The sequence below is a fragment of the Podarcis liolepis genome (genome assembly GCF_965112155.1).
Source record: "Podarcis liolepis genome assembly, chromosome: 5".
Taxonomy (NCBI): domain Eukaryota; kingdom Metazoa; phylum Chordata; class Lepidosauria; order Squamata; family Lacertidae; genus Podarcis; species Podarcis liolepis.
Window position 1 is genome coordinate 77,318,743 of NC_139556.1, and position 17,738 is coordinate 77,336,480.

Sequence of the window (17,738 nt, forward strand, 5' to 3'; positions counted from 1 at the left end):
GGGACAGCAATACAGGCAGCAAATACATCCCACAAAGGGCCTCCTACTAGTGTGGATGGGAAACACCAAGGCATATTTATTATTACAATATTAATGTACCACTAAATACTAAAAGTACATCAACATGGTTTACAACATTTAAAAGATAAGAACCATATAATAAAAGTACAAAACAGGGGGATAAAAATAAATATATTTTTTTTAAAAAAATCAGTTTTCTTTTATTTAAATTGGATTTTTTTAAATTTAAATTGGATTGTTTTGATTTAAATTGGATTTTTTTAAAAAAAACAACATCATTTTGGAGGGAAAATCTTTCTAAAGATAGTTTTCTATGTAGGTTACATTACATTCCAAAGGCTATTCATCAGGAAATAAGCATTTGTTTTAAGTTTTTCATGTGTGCTAAAACTCAAGTCTGTTGTTTTTTTAAAGATTTAACCACATCAGTTAACAAACATGGATACATATGCTATAATGTTATTGCTTTAGTTAAATAAATTGTATACATTGTTATTAAGGAAATGACTATTTTTCTTCTTCCAATAAAGTACAGCAGAAAAGTTGTCCAGTTAACTTATTACACCTCACAACAATTTAATAATTATCTGTCTATGTATTGCTAATAGTATAACCAAATCAATAATTTTTGATATAATTGTAAAAACTGCTTTGAAAATTTATTATTCCAAAAATGAAACCTTCATCTGGTTGTAAATATTAAGATTATACCAGCAAGAATGGGTCTTTCTGTAATAATAATAATGATTTAAATCAAGTCTTACTGACTAGAGATTTAAATCGATTTGAGTTAAATCAAATCTACCCTAGCACAAAACCTTTCTTAAAGTTTATAATGAAAATCAATCTAAAAGCCAAAAGTGCCTCGACTATGGACTTTGTGCAAGCAAAACATGCAATTGATGGCTGAACTACGGCCCTTACAACCCTGCCTGATCAGCAGTCTTTGCCCCATCCCACGCCCAACATACCCCGCCCCACGAGCATCATCCTTCGGATTGCACAAGGTGACCTTTCTGCAACTGCAATCAGGGAAGCAATTGTGTCCTGCCTTCCCAGCATGGCTTCTCAAGTTCAAATGATCTAATGGATGCGTAAGCTGGATGCACGCATGTTCCAAGGGATAAACACATCCCTTTCATTGTTTTAATTTAAAGGCCTGCATCAGAATGGACCATCATTCACATTAACGTCATCTTGCATTACGCACTGTGCCAGCGAAATTAATGGGATTCGGAAGAGCTATGTTAGAGGCAAAAGAGTACCTCTCCCACTGCTGCTATTGCTGTTCTTACTTAAATAGCACTGCTGCACAGGGCCTGAACTCTGCAACTTAGCCATGTGAACCCACCTGAAATATTCTGATGGAGGGCAGTATGTAAATCAAATCACACAAACAAACAAATAAGAAATATGTTCAGACAGCATTGAATGCATTAAAGCAGCTTTAGATTTATTAAATTAGGTTAGCAAACATAAAGTCCATGTAGTTGAGGGGAAGGAGGAGGAGGAGGAGGAGGAGGAGGAGGAGGAGAAGAAGAAGAAGAAGTAGAAGAAGAAATTAGTCTGAAGATAAATTTAAAAATAGCCAGCCACGGTGTATGGACAGACTGAAAGACTTCAGGTGATAACATTACAACTCTATATGCCCAAGAACTGATTTTCTTATATGCTTCTGATTTTCCACTCCCTCTGTACAGTATTGGTAGAATATCTGAGAAGCCATGAGGTTCTACCATTCATTTGCGTTCTCCTTTGTGGGCATTTTTGTAAGCAAGAAATGGACACAGGCTACAGCACTGAAAGAGCTGCCCTTTAATTCAACCATAATTTCAAAATTAAAAAGAAAAGTCTCTTTTCTGACAATATAGAACATCTAGAACAATCAGCAACACCCCACCCCACTTGCTTTGATGAGACTGATGTTAAAGAACTACAGAACCATACAGGTGGTGTCCTATATTAATAAGTGTAATTTGTATTTTCAGCTTCAACCACCAAAATGTCTTGCGGTTACCCCAGAGAGGTAAATTCAATGGGAATAGTTATCAAGTGTGTCCACAGATTTTAGGATTAGCTTGAACACAAGGAAGCTAATGATCTACTACTAGAGCCTGCACAGAGCATTTGCAGGGCACATGCAGACTGGGAAAATAGATGAACAATCTCTTTCCTTTTTTTAAAAAAAGCACCTGCTGTTGCTTTGTATGCATGGCAAACACAAACCAATATACCCCTCACCAGTTTCCATTCAAAAGCTTAATGAGCCCATAATTTAGATTCATTTCAATACAGGAACATTTTGCTTCTGAGAGGAGGCTTCTTACAAATACAGGACTTTGGGCAGAATATATTTTCTGCTGGTGGAGAAATGCTTTCTGTTTCATTTTATGCATACGTAGCAACACTGTATGGAGACCCAGAACAGGTCCACCAAAAGAAATCCTGAACTGAGACCAGAATATGAAGCTGAACAGAATATGGACCTTTCTTCAAATGGTCTACATTTCTATGGTCAAGCTTTGCTTCTCTGTTACATCTGCAGATGAGGCAGTGGTTGTGCTGGATCGTTGTTCTGTCTCAGTAATGACTTGCCGAGAGGTAAAAGTAAAAAGGTAAAGGACCCTGGATGGTTAAGTCCAGTCTAAGGCGACTATGGAGTTGAGACGCTCATCTCGCTTTCAGGCCGAGGGAGCCGGCGTTTGTCCACAGACAGCTTTCCACGTCATGTGGCTAGCATGACTAAACTGCTTCTGGCATAACAGGACAACAGGACGGAAGCCAGAATGCATGGAAACGCCGTTTACCTTCCCGCCGCAGTGGTACCTATTTATCCACTTGCACTTTGATGTGCTTTTGAACTGCTAGGTTGGCAGGAGCTGGGACAGAGCAATGGGAGCTCACCCCATCATGGGGATTTGAACCGCCAACCTTCTGATCGGCGAGGCTCATGAGGTACTGTTAGTAGGTGGTTCCCTTAACCAAATGGATGGAAGGTGGCCTGCTCTTGATAGGGTTATACTCCCTCTGAAAGAACAGGTCCGTAGCTTGCAGGTACTTCTGGGTCCATTGCTGTTGCCTGACACTCAGGTGGCCTTGATGTTGCAGAGTGCTTCCCATCAGCTTTGGCCCTTATCTGGACAGGGATAGCCTAACACCTGCTGTCTATATTGTGGTCACCTCTAGGTTAGATTTCTGCAATACATTATACAAGGGGCTGCCTCTGAAGATGGTTCAGAAACTTCAGCTGGTGCAGAATTCAGTTGCCAGTTGCTCTCTGGGGCAAGACGGTTTGAGCACATAACACCAACCCTGGCCTGACTGCCAACAGTTTCTGGGCCCAATTCAAGGTGCTGGTTTTGACCTATAAAGCCAGCTCAGGACTGCAATATTTCAAAGATCGCCTCTTCCCATATCTTCTTCTTCTTTGGCGATCACTCGTAGCCGAGTAAGATTGTCTTCCATAAACACAGTTTTAACAATGAGTCCATAAGTGACTGTGGAGGCCAATTCTGGACCCACATGTCATTCCACAGTGGGGACATTGGTTTCCGGGCGGGAGTTGATCATGGTGTGGATTTGCCAAGCGTGCCTTCCTCTTAGCATGTTTTCCCCTTTCGTCCTGACCTGGACCCTCTGATCAACATCTGAGGTGCCACCCTCCACGAGAGGTCTGGAGGGTAGAAACACAGGAACGGGCCTTTTGTGTGGTGTCTTTCCATTTGTGGAGTGCTAGCCTGGGAGGCTTTGTGATATATCTTTAGGAGCACAGCAAAAACATTCCTCTTTTCACAGGCCTTTGGCTTATTAAACAAATCTATGGCCTTTTAAGGACCCGGGTGGCGCTGTGGGTTAAACCACAGAGCCTAGGACTTGCTGATCAGAAGGTCGATGGTTCGAATCCCCGTGATGGGGTGAGCTCCTGTTGCTCAGTCCCTGCTCCTGCCAACCTAGCAGTTCAAAAGCACGTCAAAGTGCAAGCAGATAAATAGGTACCGCTCAGGCGGGAAAGTAAACGGCATTTCCGTGTGCTGCTCTGGTTCACCAGAAGCGGCTTAGTCATGCTGGCCACATAACCTGGAAGCTGTACACCGGCTCCCTCGGCCAATAAAGCGAGATGAGTGCCACAACCCCAGAGTCAGTCACAACTGGACCTAATGGTCAGGGGTCCCTTTACCTTTATGGCCTTTTAAACTGGAGGATATTGTTTTGCCTGTTATGTCATGTACTTTTGATTGTGAGCTGCCTTGTGGTCCTCATATGAAGGCTTGTATAAAAATTTATTCATTAGAATAAATATATAGATATTTTTTTTAATGTATAAAATTTACATACAGTGCATCAGTGCAAGTGATGTTGGGAAGTGTCACAACAATGTAAAATACAAGTTTATGTGCATAATAACTGCTTACCTGGAAAACCAGCAGGATATTGGCCAGGCCCTGGGGCATACTGACCAGGCCCAGGAGGGTACTGAGGGTATCCATAAGGTGGCTGTGCGCCAGGGTACCCAGGAGCAGAACCAGGGTACCCAGGAGCTGGTGGGACAGGTGCAGATTTATCTGTCGGAAGAATGGAAAGAGATTACAAAGCCTCACTTCTTGAACACTTGCAAATATATATATCATTTACATTTATGCAGAGAGCAGAAAACATAAAGGCAAAACATGGCATTATACTGCTTGAGTTTCACTCCTTATTTAGGGATCAATCCTGTCTGCAAGATCCAGTGGCGTAGGGTGGGGGGTGCAGGGGGGCCCGGCCACACCGGGCGCAACATCTGGGGGTTAGGGTTAGGGGGCGCAAATCCACGGGTTAGGGGGCACAAATTACTTGCCTTGCCCCGGGTGCTGACAACCCATGCTACGCCACTGGCAAGATCTTCCAGGATTTAGTGGGGTTAGGATTCAGATGAACTCTGGCTGAGATGGGAGGTTCCTGGCACCGTCAGGCTAAGATGGCTCAACTGCTTTATCTGCAGTTCAGCCAGATATGCCAATCCATCTCCCCCATCCTGGATCTTAAACCCATGTAAGCCCTGATAAAAGGGTGTTCTGGGAGTGTGGTGGAGAGCAAAACCAGAACGGGGGTGGGGGAGAGATTTAGGCCAGATCCCAAGTCCATTCAGCTTGACCACATGACCTGGAAACCTGGCAAAAGCTTTTTCAAAGGCTTGTTTCCCCCTTGCCAGGCTTAGACCAACTCAACCAGCAGTTGCCCTGCTCCTGAATGAAGTTTGGATCTGGTGAACTTTATGCCAGCTTAATTTATGCCAGGTTTGCTCTATGGCAGTTTCTTGTGTATAGGATTTGTCCCTTGATTCAGCTTTAAGTAAAGGTAAAGGGACCCCTTACCATTAGGACCAGTCACCCCGTCACGGGGATTCGAACCGCCAACCTTCTGATTGGCAAGTCCTAGGCTTTGTGGTTTAACCCACAGCGCCACCCGCGTCCCACTAATTCAGCTTTACTTTTAGGCAAATTCTATTTAAAAGACAAAACAAAACGGGCAACCACCAGATTATTTTACAAAAGCCAACGTATTGGGGTGCAGCCACCCTCCTGATGTTGCTGCATTATGCTGGGTGGTAAAAACAGCATCAATGCATCAAGCCAATGTACCTGCCAGGTAAGTGGCAATATTCCTACACCAACATTTCCATAAACCCAGTGAATACAACCTTACTCTCTTGATAAGAATTCTCAAGTGGAGAGTTTACCAGATTCCCTATTCTGAGATTTCTCTCTTAAAAAGTATAGCACTTGCAGAATGCGACCAGAATATCTACTTGTATAAAATATGTGCAAACAGATTGGGCTAGGGAAGGCCCCTGTCTGAAATCATGGAGATCTGTCAGCAGTCAATGCTTTAGGTAGACCAATGGTCTAAATTGGTATAAGGCAGCTTCCTAGGTCTGAATCATATAAATTGTATAATTTCCAAAAGTAATACCCTTTGGAGTGCTATTTTCACTTACTAGGGATGCTGCTTTCTTTTCCTGCCAGAGGTTATGTGCTTTTGGCACAGGGGCGGGGAACCTGTAACTCCCATAATCCCTAAGCATTGGCCTCCAGAGTCCAAAAGCAGCTGGAGAGTCATAGGTTCCACACCCTTCAACAGCTGAAATGCATGGAGAAGAAAACTAAATAGGCAAAACTTCTACCACCACAGCAATACAGTGAGGGGAACAGTACACCTTCTGAATTTCTGCCTGTCTTTCAGTTTCTACAGCCATGGAACTCTGGCAGGAAATACCATATTTTTTGCTCTATAAGACTCACTTTTTCCCTCCTAAAAAGTAAGGGGAAATGTGTGTGCGTCTTATGGAGCGAATGCAGGCTGCGCAGCTATCACAGAAGCCAGAATAGCAAAAGGGATTGCTGCTTTCACTGTGCAGCGATCCCTCTTTCTGTTCTGGCTTCTGAGATTCAGAATATTTTTTTTCTTTTTTCCTCCTCCCAAAACTAGGTGCGTCTTGTGGTCTGGTGCATCTTATAGAGCGAAAAATACAGTATATCTTTAAAAGCTTGGAATCCTGCATACACCTTATTGTTCAACAAGAACTAACATGATTTCAACACAATCCTAAAAGGTACAGTGGTACCTCAGGTTAAGTACTTAATTCGTTCCGGAGGTCCGTACTTAACCTGAAACTGTTCTTAACCTGAAGCACCACTTTAGCTAATGGGGCATCCTGCTGCCGCCACGCCACCGGAGCAAGATTTCTGTTCTCATCCTGAAGCAAAGTTCTTAACCTGAAGCACTATTTCTGGGTTAGTGGAGTCTGTAACCTGAAGCATATGTAACCTGAAGTGTATGTCTGAGTGGACTTCGTTTTCTGCTTCCTGCAGCCACCAGCACACACCCACAATCTGCAACCCTTTGCAGCAAATGTTGAGGGCTCATGGAGATGAAAGTGAAGTCTAGTTGTACTTCTACTTCACAAGAACATACCAGCCACAAGGTTCCTGTTTCTGCAGGTACCCTATTTTACCACCTCTCGTGTCCAACAAGAGCAGCCAAAACAGGCACACAGTAGGCAAATAGACAAACAACGCTTTATAGATGGTCCGTGTCAAAAATGAACATTCGCAGAATTAAAGCAGAAAGATATTACTCACCCTGGGGTTCCATGAATCTTTGTATACTCGTTTCTGAAAAAACAAAATAGGATGGTTGCTGTTGTTTTCAAATAAAAAGCAACATTGCCATATCCTCCTCTCTCCCTCCTAATTTTGTATTATTCACTTTGGCATTACCAAAGTTATAAATCCCAGCTCCTCCCCATTCATGATTGGAGCCTGGCTCCTTAGCAAATATATTATTATAAATTACTGAGTTTGCCTCAATGTGTCCACTTGTAAGAACAGTCACAGTAACCACTTCATTTTTTGCCTGAACTAAAAGGCTCAAAATGATTTCACTAGTCCTGGTAGGAAGATGGTCTGACCTCACTGATTAAGAATATCAGAATAGGCCTGCTGGATCAGACCAGTGGCCCATCTAGTCCAGTATCCTGTTCTCACAGTGGCCCATAAAATGGCTGAGGAAGCTCAAATACAGGGCCTGAGGGCAATCTGGTTGCTCCTTTCTGCATTACAAAATGTAGCTGTGCTACAGATTTATATGAAGGCAATACCATATTTATATCAAGGCATTATAATTTTTGAAAACGAAATGGTTCTTTCCTAACAATTCCTCGCATGGAATTTGCCTTTTACATCATTACTGCACATCAAGTCGACATGTCCATTCAGCTATTTATCATGGTCTCTTTTCTGGCTGCTCACAACCTAGCAAACATAGGCTTCCCCTTAGGACTTTTGTCTTGGAGGTGGGGAGGATGGAGGCACCAGGGACTGCCCCCCTTGGAACTGGAGGCAGAAAGAAAAGTGGTACTTCTTCCTCTACACACTCTTTGAACATATGAAGGGGCTGCTGTCAAAAATCTTTCTGGAAACAGTTAAATAATGGGTTGGATCCAAAGTTTCTGTGGGTAGAGCTCTGCTCATTGGGAACTGCTACTGGAGAACAGGGAAGGGATTCCAGTCCTTTTCTTGAATGGCAGGAGTTCTTCTGCAAATGGAAGAGCAAGTTGGGATCCAATCAAATATTTACTAAGCCTTTGGACCACAATACCACTTCTCTCCTCATAGGAACCGACCCAGACCCTGAAATCATAATCTGAGGCCCTTCTTCAGGTACCTACCCCACAAGAGATTTAGGGGGTGCCAACACAAAAACAGACCTTTTCTGTGGAGGCTTTCGGTTTGAGAAAAAACCAAGCACATGAATAGGATTGATTACACTCTCAATACCTCCAAAAGGTTGGCAAGGAAGGACTTCCCTTTGCAGAAACCACATGGATACTTCCTTGTTCTTAGCAAGTCTGTCTTTAACAATGCTTTACACCAATCTATTCAGAACAGATATTGGGCTATCTGGGTTCTAATATTGTACAAGCCCCTTTAAAAAAACCTGTATCATGTTGGCTTTTTCCAGTCTCCATTTTAGTGATAAGTTATATATTTTGCATTTGATATTTGAGGTATTTAAAGACCTACAGATGTAGGGACCTCAGTAGCTTATTAAACTTAAATATGTTGATCAGCCCTAGAACTTCATATACTGTCCACTATTTGACTTCAACCTTTTAAAAAACCCAACACAAATCCACTTTAACCCTCCAAGAAATCACCACAGGAATCTTTTTTATTTTCTTTATTTTAAAGCACAGTCGCTTTAAAATAAGCTCAGCCACTTCATCATTCTAGACCTCACCAGTTTCAATATCCCAACTCCCCCAGGTCTTTCCAGTACATGGCATAAAAAACGTTGAAGGTGCAAATGCATGAATTCAAATGAAAACCAAATACTTACCATATTTTTCGCCCTATAGGACGCACCGGCCCATAGGACGCACCTAGATTTGGGGGGGAGGGGAAATAAAGGAATTTTTTTTTATTTCCCCCTCCCCCAGGCACGGGGCCCCCAGAACAGGACCCAGAGCGATGCCGAAGCTGTGTGCAGCTTTGGCATGGCTCTGGGAGCTTGCGGGGCTGGAGGAGGGGGAAGCCCTCCGCCAGCCTTCTAACCAAGTCGGGGGACAGCGGGAAAGGCGCGCTGCGCCTCCCGCTGTCCCCCGAGTTTGCGGGGCTGGCGACGGGGAGGAGCAGGCTTCTCCCCCCCCCCCAGCCTTCCAACCAAGCTCGGGGGACAGCGGGAGAGGCGCGCTGCACCTCCCCGCTGTCCCCCGAGCTTGTGGGTCTGGCGGTGGGGCTCTCTTGAAGCCTGGAGAGCGAGAGGGGTCGGTGCGCACCGACCCCTCTCGCTCTCCAGGCTTCAGTGAAAGCCTGCATTCACCCCATTGGACGCACACACATTTCCCCTTCATTTTTGGAGGGGAAAATCTGCGTCCTATAGGGCGAAAAATACGGTATGTACAAGAAAGTGCAGATTCAGATTCAGAGTCAGATGAAAATCAATGCAACAAAAATGTTCCTACCTCTGGAGGAGAAAAACAGAGAGAACTTGGACCCCAGGAAGTGATATACAATATTAGTTCTATTGAATATTTGCTCTGATTCTTTTACCGTGCAATCCAATGCGTGCCTACACAGAAGCGAGTCCCATCTTGTTCAATGGGGTTTACGCATTGTATCGGGTGATATAGGTTTACAACCAAACACAAATCTACCAGGTCATTTTTCTCTTAATCAAAAGCTGCAGTGCAACAGCTGCCCACGAACACACAGAAACTTTTATTTACTTTGGGAGGCCCTTTTGTAGTCCAGAGTTTACCATCAATCTTCCTGCTTTTGTGTTTGTTCAAGGCCAAGTTCTATATTGGCAAACTTTCCATCAAGATCTACTGTGGTTTCATGAAAACCCACTTTCAAGTGAATTTCATGGTATGGAAGGTTTTCCTCTTAGCTCACGAAGAAATTTCCTGTTTTAAAGCCTGCATGGAACTCCCCAATCCACAATTGGGTCATACCTTTAATGTCACAAAATAGTTCTGGAGAACACAAATTTTGTTACATTTTGATTGGCCTAATAAATGTTTAGGGACGCAGGTGGTGCTGTGGGTTAAACCACAGAGCCTCGGACTTGCCGATCGGAAGGTCGCGGTTTGAATCCCCGCGACGGGGTGAGCTCCCGTTGCTCAGTCCCTGCTCATGCCAACCTAGCAGTTCGAAAGCATGTCAAAGTGCAAGTAGATAAAAAGTACTGCTCCAGCGGGAAGGTAAACAGCGTTTCCATGCGCTGCTCTGGCTCGCCAGAAGCGGCTCAGTCATGCTGGCCACATGACCCGGAAGCTGTACGCCATCTCCCTCGGCCAATAAAGCGAGATGAGTGCCGCAACCCCAGAGTCGGCCACGACTGGACCTAATGGTCAGGGGTCCCTTTACCTTTTAATAAATGTTTGGACCAACTTTGAAGTGTTTTCTTATGGACAAACATGACTACCTTTGCTTTTTATGTATGAGATTATGTTCAGCAGCAATTCTGAAAGAAGTAGAATTGCAGTTTTCGTGCTCCTTACTTAACATGTAGTTTCACCAAATGGACTGCCATGAAATTATCGTTTTTAGTATATTCAAGTATAGTTTATTCAGACAATAATTACAAACTGAATTTACTTTATACAATTTTTAAATCTTTTGTTACAAATGGAGATACATGCTGCTGAACTGGGAGGAAGGATAGATGTCATTTGGCAGGTGTATGACCGAGGTACCTAGAGAGCCTTTGCAATACAGAGATAAACTGCACTCCCTCCCAGAAAAAGCCCACACAACACAAAAATGGTGGCTGGTACCATTAGAACTGTAGGGCAGAAGGCAAGGAGACAAGCAATAGATGGAGGCAGGGTCAGTGACAGGCAAACCTTACTGGTTGCAAGTAAGATGCTAGGCAGGTGAAGGCTTGCTTGAAGGCAGACTCAGGTGGGTGGGGTAGTGCCCCCATTTGCCCTAATGGACCACTGCCCAACACACCTGCCAGCTTTTCCTGCCCCATAGCCAGAATGGCAGACAGGCATGCTTGTATGCTGTGGCTGGAAGATGCACATCCAAGCACCAGTGCTCCATCCCGTCACTCAACCTGATGCTTTTGCAGGGCTGTGTTGACGGTCACTGATGGAAGATGCTAGCAGCACCCAAGACAACGTGGTCCTCAAGGCAGAGAGCCTGGCCAGGGGAGGAGGTATTTGAGAATGCTGAGGACTAACAAGTTTCAGCAAAGTATCCTGCAATGAGGTGTCACCTACTCACAGAAACAGGCTGAAAAGAAAAAGCCACAAATTTGTAAACCCCTCCAAACCGCAACAGCTTCCTCGTTCAACAAAATGCCAAAACAAATCCTAACGGGATCCACCTTAAAAAAAATAAGCTCCATGGATTCCAGTGGGAAGGGTTAAGAACGTGCTTGGCATTCCTACTGGTTTCCCTAGGACTTGCATTTACTTGGGTCCTGCCCAGACACTGTGGGAAACTGCTGGCAGGATTGCAGTTACCCAATGTCCATCGGGAGATCTAAATGATGCAATATTAATTAGTACTGAATCGTCTTGTAAACCCAGGACTCGATCAGTTCTTGTTTGTTACCATATTCTTCATTTCTTTGTTACTATGATGAACTCATATTTTTTTTATTTGTTGGCTGCCTTGTGCGCTCTGATTTTTAGCACAATCCCAAGTAAATTTATTATAATCTTTTAAAACGTTGGAAAACACACAAGTAAGTCTGCTATCCTGAGCCTGCTCTTACTGAGTAAGTACCACTGAAGTTAATGGGAATTTGCAATCTGATATCCAAAAGAGTTTTTTTTCCTGGCAGGGCTGGGCAGAGGCACCAAAGGGGGGTTGGGCTGCAGACTTTGTTTTGAGCTTTCTTGAAAAAAGAAGTTCCCACTTGCTCATGGATGCCTAAAACTGACTTCCAACTTTTCTCCAGGCTACAAAACACTGGGCATTTATTGATCATGCAATCTAAGATTATATATCAGTGAAGGGGGGGGGTCTGCCTAATTTGTTCTGTTTTGCTCTAGAAAACCAAAGCAGAGCAAAAGTGTGTTTCACACTAACATGATCTAGATTACACGAAGTTTAGAAATTGCGTCACCTTTTTCTTTGTACAATGTAGGAAATACTTTCTGCTAGTTTTCCTTCCTTTTACTTAAATGACAGAAAGCATTTCCTACATTGTACAATGAACCAAGGAACACTGATGCAAGATAAAGGTCAAAAGGTGAAAGGGAGTATTTTTCTAGTTCTTTTTTGAACTCTTCAGCCTTCCCCACGTTTTCCTGGCATCAATTACGTCAGTGCTACTAAGGCAACTCTCATCTAGACTGCATTTTAGGGAGGGAGGAGATTTCAAACACAGCAACAAGGCTGACCACATCAGCCTGATTCTATGAACACAAGCTATCATGATGCTGATTTTGCTGTAGGGCTGTTGCAACTACAAAATCTGCAATATTCACCAACTAGAATAACCCCACAACTGTGGTAATAGTAATAGTAATTTATTATTTGTACCCCGCCCATCTGGCTGGGTTTCCCTAGCCACTCTTGGAAGCTTCCGACAAAGATTAAAAATATATTAAAATGTCACACATTAAAAACTTCCCTGAACAGGGCTGCCTTCAGAGGTCTTCTAAATGTCAGGTAGTTGTTTATCTCTTTGACATCTGCTGGGAGGGCGTACCACAGGGCGGGCGCCACTACCGAGAAGGCCCTCTGCCTGGTTCCCTGTAGCTTAGCTTCTCGCAGTGAGGGAACCACCAGAAGGCCCTCGGCGCTGGACCTCAGTGTCTGGGCAGAAATCAGCAAGTAGGTGACTTAGATCCTAAGGTTAGTTACCTTTGCAAGTCCATAGCAGACAAGTCTCCTACTTTCCCAACTTCCCTGTGCCCTTGTGAACCGCTCAAAGTATAGGAGAACCCTCCTGCACAAGACAGGGCTAATAAGCAGAGAATGTGCACTGATGTAGTGGTATAGAAAAATTATGAATACTGTCCAATTTGGAAGGCATCTCACAACCTCTTGTGACTTGTCAAGATTTTCCACCCCGACTTCTTCATGTTCAGCGCAGTGTCTGAAAGATATTTGTTCCTATCTGCATACAGGTGTCAAAGCTACTCCAAAAAGCCCCCATGCAGGTTAGGAGTGGGATTGGTGTGCTCCACATGTGTCGCCACCACCCACCATTGGGGTGAACTGGTCAAGGGCAGAGCAGGATCGTACTCACTGCCCACCCCCTCCTGATCTTGGCAATTTCAACAGAAGTTCTGAAAGCGGTTTCAATGCATTTGAAGGCGTAGAGCAGGGATGAGGAACCTGTAGCACTCCAGCCGTTGATGGACTGCAACTCCCATTAGCCCCAACCAGCAAGACCAAGGGTGAGGGATAACACAAAGGTGGTGCTTAGACTCCAGACTTAGGTTCAAATCCACACAGCCACGAAGCTCCCTGGGTTACCTTGGGCCAATCACTGCTTCTCAGCCTAACCTACCTTGCAAGGCTGTTTTCTTTCTTTCTTTTTGCCAGAACTCAGTTCCGGCACCTCTCAGATGGGCGCCATTGCCATTTTAAGAGCGCAAAGGAGGCGTTCATACTGAGTACCCACACCTCTTTTTCTAGAAAAATAGCACTGGTTGTTGTGATGATAAAATGGAGGGTGAACCATTTACATTTTGAACCACTGGCAGGGCCATGAGATCTTTGGAAGAAAGGTGAAGGAATCAATACAGCTGCAGTTCAGAGGGTCACAGGTGGAGACTTGCAAAGGCAGCCAAAATGAAAGATGGCAGCGGGAAGGGGAGTGTTACGTAGAATCACAGCATTGTAGTGTTGGAAGGGACCCTGCGAGTCATCTAGTCCAACTCCTTGTCCAATATGAGGCTCGAACCCTCGACCCTGAAATTAAGATCCTCATAGCGGTGCTATCTGGGCAGAACGCGCCGCGCACGGTCAAAAACAGCACTACCTAGCCGCACAGGAACAAACATCTTTACCGAGGGAAGGGAAGAAATACACATCCCTGTCGAACGAGAGGAGCATTTGAAGCAGGAAGAAACAAGGACGACAGAAAGAGGACCATTAAGACCAGAGCTCCAAAACGACCTCCGCCAAGAACACGAAGAGCAAGCCCGTCGGAAACGAAAGCGAAACCACAGTGGGAGCTACGCAGCTCTCGTCTCCCCGCAGTTTCCCCCTAGAACAATTCCCCAGGTTTAGCCGCAGCCGCACACCTGTGGGGCTGGCCGCCCACGAGTCAACAGCACCCGAGGATGGGTCTTTTCTTAAGCGGCCGTAATTCTCTCTGCCTCCCCCGCGCTCCTGTCTTTATTCAGCCCCGCGTCTCTAACGCAGGAAGCGCCTGACTTACCTGGATTAGCAGCCTGGCGTGCCGGACGCGTCCCTTCGCAGCTGATCGCCTCTCGCTGTTGCCTAACAAATCGTATCCCAGCCGCTCTGGACTGGCAGGGCGGACCTGGGGGTGGGGATAAAAGCGAGAGCGGGGCTCCGGGAAGGGGCGGCGGTCGGCCGGGAGTGGCGACGTCAGCAGCGGCGATAGCAAAGCGAACAGCCCCTGGCGAGGAGGAAGCGGAACCGCAACTCCGGCCGACGCCCAAAAGTGGGGGAAATTGTACCGGGGAGCGCCTCTGCTCAGAACACCTTCCCTTGCCCGCCCGCCTCCGGGGCTAAGCGGGGTTCAAATGTAAAGGAACTGAAAATTAGGTTGTACCTTGCAATGGCTATGGAGAGGGAGCCACGTGCCATGAGGTCTGGGGGCTTGGCTTTTTATTTTCTATGCCAAATACGCGCCTTCGGAATGGAGATTTCCCCCAGCCGCTAGGTTTGCAAATAAAGAGTGATTTGTATACCTAGTTTGCTCCTACCTTTTTGAGGGGTGGGGTATTTTGTATGTGATCTTCAGATGAAGAGCAGCAGTATGTAAGTGAAAAGTGAAGTGAACAGAACAAGAGAGGACCATAGGGAGAGAGAAACAAAAAACAAAACAGAGAGATGGCTGTTGTTCCTATTCTAAAATAAATTATTTTTCAACAGAAAAGCTTCTGTAAAATCATTTCCAGGATAATACTTGTACAGTTACAACACCAATACAAAAACATAATGAAACACAGACGTCAACAAACAAATACTGTGGCATCCAACCATAATATATACTCAGTAAAGGTAAAGGGACACCTGACTATTAGGTCCAGTCGCGGATGACTCTGGGATTGTGGCACTCTTCTCGCTTTATTGGTCGAGGTCATGTGGCCAGCATGACTAAGCCGCCTCTGGCAAACCAGAGCAGCAAACAGAAACACCATTTACCTTCCCACCAGAGTGGTACCTATTTATCTACTTGCACTTTTGATGTGCTTTTGAACTGCTAGGCTGGCAGCAGCAGGGACCGAGCAACAGGTGTTCACCCCACTGCGGGGATTCAAACCGCCGACCTTCTGATCGACAAGCCCTAGACACTGTGGTTTAACCCACAGCGCCACCCGCGTCCCTATATATTCAGTACAGATGTTAATTTAAACAGGGTTGGATCATCCATTACAATAAACTGTTTTCAAAAATGTATATTTTCCTGATAGTTTGTATGATATAGTATTGTAGCGTTGTAATTGGGTGTGCCAATTGGGTGTGCCAGTTGCCAAAATAAGTGCAGTTCAGATATTGTGTGCTTAAGCAGGGTATACTGTGTATATAATGATGACATAACCACAGTATTTGTATAATGCATCTATTATATTGAGTTGTGTGTACCTTACTGCCAGCTTTTATTACTTTGGCCAATGTGTTCCTTTTTGTTCGCATATGAACAAAATGTTCATTTTCTGTAGGAAGCTGCCAGCATAATTTACACTTGGGTAACTTACAGTATATGTGGGGCTACCAGCATCTGGCAGGGTGAAAACAAGCCTACAATAGGGGTTGGTTGTTTGCTTTATTTGTCATATTTACATTCCACTTTTTCCTACAAGGAGCTCAACAAGGTACACATGGTTCTCTTCCCCATTTGTTCCCAAAGTATGGTATCCCAAGGATTGTAATTAGTGAGTTTCTTTACAGCTCAGGGAAGCTAACCTGAGGTTGCCATTTTTAGTGGCACCCCCAAATTCTTTGTAATATGTTTCATATATGTATACAATGTAGGATTAAATATACTTCTTGGAAGAACACTTCATTTTGTTAAATCATTTTTCTCATGTTTAACTCTGTTTCTCTCTCACTTTTTCGCTCTCCCCCCCCCATTTTTGTGTTATACATCCAATACAAGCAATAATCTGAAAAGGAAGATTGGGAAAGAATGTAGCAATCGATAAGTGGTCTGCCAAGATACAGAAATGACGTAAAAAGTCTGTACTATTGTGGGCTCAATTTTTATCCAGAGTTCTCAATATGTGGCTGGTTGCCTTCAGCTCTAACTGTTAAGTTCCATCAGTATATAGCTTATTTCCTTATACCTGTGTAATCTCTTGAAACCTGAATATTCATTCATGCCCATACAGGTGTGGGTTATAGGATACATTTATTAAATAGGTAGGTAGTTACAGATTCCTGGAAGGACTCTTCATACAGACCTGCAGCAGGGTTTCTTCTCATTTATGGGAAGAAAGGAAGGCGGGGAATCTAAAGACAAGGAGTCCAGTTATGTACTGTCAAAGACAGGCATAGGCAAACTCAGCTCTCCAGATGTTTTGAGACTACAATTCCCATCATCCCTGACCACTGGTCCTGTTAGCTAGGGATGATGTGAGTTGTCGTCCCAAAACATCTGGAGGGCCAAGTTTGCCTATGCCTGGACAAAGAGAAGAAATATATCACAAAAGATAGGGCAAAGATGACACCGTTTTGCATAAAAATTACACGTGCTACTTTATATGTATATCTAATGTACTGTTGGACAGTGTTCTCGAAGCTACGAACATGAGTTTGACCAAACTGCGAGAGGCAGTGGAAGACAGAAGTGCCTGGCATGCTCTGGTCCATGGGGTCACAAAGAGTCAGACATGACTAAACGACTAAACAACAACAATGTACTGTATATTGGATAGATAGTATTGCCAGCAATCATATATTGACAAAAATGGCATGGGTGCCAGCACAAAGTGGCTACCATGGGTGGCAAAAGAAGAGGTGTCAGTACTCCATATCAGCAGGTACTGCAATAACCCCCTCTCTCCCCTCTCATTTTCTCTCTCTCCCCACAGCAAGGAAGGATCATAACCAAGTGACTTTGTGGGGCTGCTCAGAACAATATTCAACTAATGGAGTTGTGCTAACTCAGCAAATTTAAGTTGTGCAGTTTGACTTTCCCACCTTCTCCTCTCCCCAATCTGCTCTGGAGGGTTGGGGGAACAGACGGAGCAGGTTTCAGGGACGGGTGGGGAGAGGAGACAACAGGAAAATTACATTTTCCTGCTAAAGCATTGCACTAGCATAACTTTAGTTGAATGCTGCCCTCAGTTTGCTGCCCCGATGCAAACTGCTGGTGGGCATCTTCAGGTCCCCCGAATTCCCTTCTTAGGGTGCTACATCCTTAATGTGGACTGGGACCAAGGCAGTCCTTCAAACAGAGGACTCTCCTCTGTAAAATAGGACATACGGTCATCCTATCTCATGGCTCAGCTGCTCTCGAGAGGGTCAATACACACCTCATTCACTGTTCCAGAACACAACAAAACA

The 17,738-nt window shown here is 44.5% G+C and overlaps 1 protein-coding gene across 2 annotated transcripts in view; it reads right to left on the reverse strand.

Annotated features, from left to right (window-relative positions):
• The window catches only part of LOC310707367 (phospholipid scramblase 2-like), a 64,012-nt gene extending 49,343 nt beyond the window's left edge, over positions 1-14,669 (reverse strand). Inside the window, exons 1-3 of one of the 2 annotated variants that reach the window (XM_083504503.1) lie at positions 14,419-14,593; positions 7,143-7,175; positions 4,434-4,583 (exon numbers count right to left, since the gene is read on the reverse strand). In XM_083504503.1, coding sequence (XP_083360629.1) covers positions 4,434-4,583; positions 7,143-7,155 — 163 coding nt within the window. In that variant the 5' untranslated portion in view covers positions 7,156-7,175; positions 14,419-14,593. Of the gene's footprint in view, positions 1-4,433; positions 4,584-7,142; positions 7,176-14,418 lie in introns of both variants that reach the window. The other variant, XM_083504502.1, reaches the window with a different exon arrangement.
• Positions 14,670-17,738: the final 3,069 nt, after the last annotated feature.